At 36.5% G+C, this 6,049-nt stretch overlaps 1 protein-coding gene across 1 annotated transcript; it reads left to right on the top strand.

Moving 5' to 3' along the window:
- Positions 1 to 3,823: 3,823 nt before the first annotated feature.
- LOC112910927 (olfactory receptor 2D3-like) lies at positions 3,824 to 4,789 on the top strand. Its single transcript, XM_025987241.2, has one exon. The coding sequence runs from the start codon at positions 3,845 to 3,847 to the stop codon at positions 4,787 to 4,789; it is 945 nt and encodes a 314-aa protein (XP_025843026.2). The 5' UTR covers positions 3,824 to 3,844.
- Positions 4,790 to 6,049: the final 1,260 nt, after the last annotated feature.

The raw sequence follows: 6,049 nt of genomic DNA, 5'->3' as shown, positions 1-6,049 counted from the left end.
GTTTGTTTTTAAATCTCATATACCTTTTTTTTTTTTTTTTTTTTTTTGGCTTGTGCTTTAAGTGTCAAATCCAAAATCCTTGCCAGGTCTAATGCCCAGAAGTTTTTCTCTTTTCCTCATTGAATTTCATAGTTTCAGGTCCTATGTTAAGTCTTTAATCCATTTGGGGTTGATTTTTGTATATGATTTGAGATGAGGGTCCAATTTCATTCTTTTTGCATGTGGATATCCAGTTTTCCCAACACAAGTTTTGGAGAGGCTGTCATTTCCTCATTGTATATTCTTGACACCCTTGTCAAAAATCTGCTAACTGTATATGTGTGGTTTACTTCTGGGTTCTTTATTATATTCTATTTGTCTGTATATATGTTTTTAAGCATTCTTACATAACATGATAAATAAATTTTCTTGTGAATGTTTTTCTGCAGTTTATTTATTTTGAATAGATTCCTAACATTGGATTTAGAAATTGGCATAATATTTGAGGATATTATATGATATTAGGCCTAGGGACTCAGAAACTCCTAATATTCTAGTCCTGGTCATTCGTTAGAGTCCTACAAAAGAAACAAGAAATATTAAAAAATAACAGACTGCTTTTTATTAATTGCATTAGTCCCTAATGTCACTCAAGTTCAGAACTTTGATAAGCCTGGGGTGGGGTGCTTGGTCTAGTCTAATGTCTTTCAAAATCTCCAACCCCCCATTACATCTTGAATGGGGCTTTCTCTAATTTATCAGTCCAGTTTCATGAAGAAGTGAGGAAATAGAACAAGCATGACCTTTTAAAGCACAATAACCCTGGCCAGTAGTAAATAGGGACCAAGCGACATCCTAGAATGTCACAAATAAGATTCCTCCTCATGGGGAAGAAAGGACCAATAAAAAGGAGCTCTCTCCCTCCCCCATATTGCTGAGAACTGGGTCAAAGTATACAACCATTTGAATTTTTTTTAATTAATTTTTATTGGTGTTCAATTTACCAACATACAGAAAAACACCCAGTGCTCATCCCGTCAAGTGTCCACCTCAGTGCCCGTCACCCATTCCCCTCCAACACCCGCCCTCCTCCCCTTCCACCACCCCTAGTTCGTTTCCCCGAGTTAGGAGTCTTTATGTTCTGTCTCCCTTCCTGATATTTCCCAACATTTCTTTTCCCTTCCTTTATATTCCCTTTCACTATTATTCATATTCCCCAAATGAATGAGAACATACACTGTTTGTCCTTCTCCGATTGACTTATTTCACTCAGCATAATACCCTCCAGTTCCATCCATGTCGAAGCAAATGGTGGGTATTTGTCATTTCTAATGGCTGAGTAATATTCCATTGTATACATAGACCACATCTTCTTTATCCATTCATCTTTCGATGGACACCGAGGCTCCTTCCACAGTTTGGCTATTGCGGCCATTGCTGATAGAAACATCGGGGTGCAGGTGTCCCGACGTTTCATTGCATCTGAATCTTTGGGGTAAATCCCCAACAGTGCAATTGCTGGGTCGTAGGCAACCATTTGAATTTTAAAATATATTTGACAAAATTATTTTCCAGACAGACTGAACTAATTTTCCTACCCATTTGCATTGTACAAAAATGTCTTTTTTCTGCACCATCATTTTACAATTAATGAATTCTGCCTTTTATTAATTGTGTAATTTGGAGAAGGTAGCTGAACTTTTCTGTGCTTCAGTTTTTTCGTCTATAGAGTAAGAGCAATAATGTCTGCCATATAATGCTATTGGGACAATGTACTTATATGAAACGCTTCATGCCTGTCATGAGTTAAATTTCCAATCAAATACAAGTTGCTAATTTGTGATGTGGTTGTTTTGTTAAAATCCTAGCTAATTTCCCAGGTGAAAGATGTATCTCTCAGTGTTGTGTTGTAATTATTCAGTTATAATAATTGTATTTTTCCTTTATTTAATAGCTATTTGCATTTCTTCTTTGTAAATAGTCCTTGGTCCATTATTTCATGGCCTCAACAATTTTTATAGTGTTTTATATGTAATCTTAATGTAAGAAAGTCGTTAAATTATTTAAATTTAAATAATTTAAATTCAATTAGCCAACATATAATTCATCATTAGTGTCAGATGTAGTGTTCAATAATTCATCACTGGCGTATAACACCCAGTGCTCATCACATCACATGCTCTCCTTAATGTCCATCACTCAATTACTCCATTAACTTGTGTGAGATCTCCTTCAAACATTTCCTCAGTTTGTAGTTTATCTTTTAATTTTATTCATGATATCATCTCACCGAAGCCTTTCAATTAATGTTGTAAATTCTACATGTTTTCTCCTTCATGGTTTCTTAGACAGATTTTGTATCAACTGATCCTATCCAGATAGCACTAGAATTTTAACTTATTTTTCCTGTTTTTTATTGTTTTACTTTCAGTATTTTACTCTTTAATCCAAATAGAATAATAGTCTATTAAATACTAAGGCTTTATTTTTAATTAACTTTTATTGGTGTTCAATATGTATTTGAACAAATCCTAGCTGAAAACTTTCCGAATCTGGGAAGGGAAACAGGCATTCAGATCCAGGAAATAGAGAGATCCCCCCCTAAAATCAACAAAAACCGTTCAACACCTCGACATTTAATAGTGAAGCTTGCAAATTCCAAAGATAAGGAGAAGATCCTTAAAGCAGCAAGAGAAAAAAAGTCCCTGACTTTTATGGGGAGGAATATTAGGGTAACAGCAGACCTCTCCACAGAGACCTGGCAGGCCAGAAAGGGCTGGCAGGATATATTCAGGGTCCTAAATGAAAAGAACATGCAACCAAGAATACTCTACCCACCAAGGCTTTCATTCAAAATGGAAGGAGAGATAAAGAGCTTCCAAGACAGGCAGGAACTGAAAGAATATGTAACCTCCAAACCAGCTCTGCAAGAAATTTTAAGGGGGACTCTTAAAATTCCCCTTTAAGAAGAAGTTCAGTGGAACAATCCACAAAAACAAGGACTGAATAGATATGATGACACTAAACTCATATCTATCAATAGTAACTCTGAATGTGAACGGGCTTAATGACCCCATCAAAAGGCGCAGGGTTTCAGACTGGATAAAAAAGCAGGACCCATCTATTTGCTGTCTACAAGAGACTCATTTTAGACAGAAGGACACCTACAACCTGAAAATAAAAGGTTGGAGAACCATTTACCATTCAAATGGTCCTCAAAAGAAAGCAGGGGTTGCCATCCTTATATCAGATAAATTAAAATTTACCCCGAAGACTAAGGCTTTATTTTTAAAAGAAGAAAATGTGTTGCTTTTAAGAGGTCTAATTAAGTTTGGTGCCCGAAAGCAGTTTCATATTTTTCAAACATATGTTATAATTGAATATGTAGTATTTTGAATGGTTAGTGGTGCTGGTTTATACATGTAATGTATAAAGGTTTTTATATTAGGTTTTATATTAGGTTATATTAGGTTTTTAGATTAGGTTTTATGTAATAGTGCTAACAGTATACACAGTCATTTTGTAACAATATGTGTACAGCCATTTAGTAAAATCCACACAAATTCCAATATCCTCATAGCAGAACTAGCCAGGAAGGCTTTAACAATGTCATAATCTATAAGTGGCACTGGAAAGAAGAGATTTGGGAAAAAGTGAAGTGGATTGAAATTACAACAAGTAATAAGAATTAATATATTCTATTTAGTATTAATTAGAATGACTTAGATAGCAAAAAGCTACAAATATCCAATCTGGTTATAAGCTGAGCTTTATTTAAAACTCGACTCTTTTACAAGACTCGATGATACAAACCCAAAGGTTGTTCTTTTTATTTGTGCAAACAGGTAAACAGGCATAAATCTCAATGGGAAAGGAAAACCAAACCTTTGTGACTGAATTTATTTTACTGGGCCTTTCACAAGACTTGCAGACCCAGATCCTGCTGTTTGTTCTTTTTCTCATCATTTATCTTTTGACTGTGCTTGGGAACCTGCTCATCATCATTCTCATCTTCATGGACTCTCGACTTCACACTCCCATGTACTATTTTCTTAGAAACCTCTCTTTCGCAGATCTCTGTTTCTCTACCAGCATCGTCCCTCAAGTGTTGGCCCATTTCCTGGTAAAGAGGAAAACAATTTCTTTTCTTGGGTGTATGACACAGATTGTTGTCTTCCTTCTGGCTGGATGTACAGAGTGTGCACTGCTGGCGGTGATGTCTTATGACCGGTACGTGGCTGTCTGCAAACCCCTGCACTACTCTAGCATCATGACCCAACAGGTGTGTCTCCAGTTGGCCATTGGATCCTGGGCCAGTGGAGCACTCGTGTCTCTGGTGGATAACACCTTTACTTTCCAACTACCCTATCAAGGACAGAACATTATTAATCACTACTTTTGTGAACTTCCTGCCCTTCTGAAGGTAGCTTCAGCAGATACTTACAGCACAGAAATGGCCATCTTTGCAATGGGTGTAGTCATGCTCTTAGTTCCTGTGTGCCTGATTCTGGTCTCCTACTGGAATATTATCTCCACTGTGATCCAGATGCAGTCTGGGGAGGGGAGGCTCAAGGCTTTCTCTACCTGTGGCTCCCATCTCATTGTTGTTGTCCTCTTCTATGGCTCAGGAATATTCGACTACATGAGGCCAAACTCCAAGACCACAAAAGAGCAGGATAAAATGGTATCTGTGTTCTATACAGTGGTGACTCCAATGTTGAACCCCATAATTTATAGCCTGAGAAACAAGGATGTTAAAGGGGCTCTCAGAACACTAGCTGGAAGAAAGTCCTTTTCTCAGAGGCAGTGATCTCTGGGTTTAACTTTTAATTTAGTTTAGTTTTAGTTTTAGTTTGTTTTAGTTTTAGTTTTAGTTTTAGTTTTAGTTTTAGTTTTAGCTTTAGCTTTTAGGAGAGAGCGCATGCACATCAGGGGGCGCAGAGGGAGAGGAATCCTAAGCAGGCTCCACGCCCAGCCCAGAACTGATTCAGGGCTCCAACTTACGACCCTGAAATCAGGACCTAGCTTAAATCAAGAGTTGGATGCTCAACTGATGAACCACCCAGACACTTCTCTAGGTCTTGCTTTTAGACTATGGTAACATGCTTAAAGGGGGTACAGTATTTTAGTAGACAGTTAAGAATTAGGTCAAGAAGCATAAAAGTAAAGGACATGTTCTAAACACCATGAATCCTCACATGAATTAGGTCAAGAAGCATAAAAGTAAAGGACATGTTCTAAAAACCATGAATCCTCACATGAGGAGAAATAAAAGGATGCAAAATTAGGTTTTCTTGATCATGTAGTACATCAAATGCCAATTTAGAGTTTGCGGTTAATTCAGCTAATGCAGATATATTTTAAGCATGATCACAACTGAATCTAAGGTTTAAACTGGATTATTTTGAAATAACATCAATAGGAGTTGCTTACATGATTCTAACATCAAAGACATTTCAGGTCTAGATGTCCTACTCATACAGATATAGGAGTAGGCTCTGATAGAAACAACGTATGTGGAAGAGTCTTTAATACTGAGATCGTTCATGGCTCAGAACATTTCAGCTTGTAAAATGGTACCAAAAGCAAAATATTTCCAAGTTCATGATGTGCTCTCCTGAAAGCTTCCAAAAAATGAGTTTTTTTATCTTATTATCTCAAATTTCAAGTAAACATAGACTATCAAAGTAAAAAGGAACTTAACAGTCATTTAATTGAAACATAGATCTAAGGCTTTAACCACTCCATTTTTTTTCTATTGAGTAATTATCGAGCATTTACCTAAAGAACACTATATGCCTCCCAACTCTCTTGAATCACCACCTTTCATCTATACAGTTGACCCTTGAACAACATGTGCCAACCTCCTCATATTAGAAAATCCATATATAACTTTGGACTCCTTCAAAACTATCTTCTAGTAGCCCTCTGTTGACAGGAACCTTCCCAATAACATAAACAATCGATTAATGCATATTTTGTACATTATATGAATCATATACTGTATTCTTACAATAGAGTAAGCTACAAAAGAAAATTTTATTAAGAAAATCACAAAAGAAAATACATT

Source organism: Vulpes vulpes, chromosome 11 (assembly GCF_048418805.1).
Source record: "Vulpes vulpes isolate BD-2025 chromosome 11, VulVul3, whole genome shotgun sequence".
In the NCBI taxonomy this organism is placed as follows: Eukaryota; Metazoa; Chordata; class Mammalia; order Carnivora; family Canidae; genus Vulpes; species Vulpes vulpes.
The sequence above is the reverse complement of the archived record's forward strand: the minus strand, read 5'-3'. Positions and strand labels throughout refer to the sequence as shown.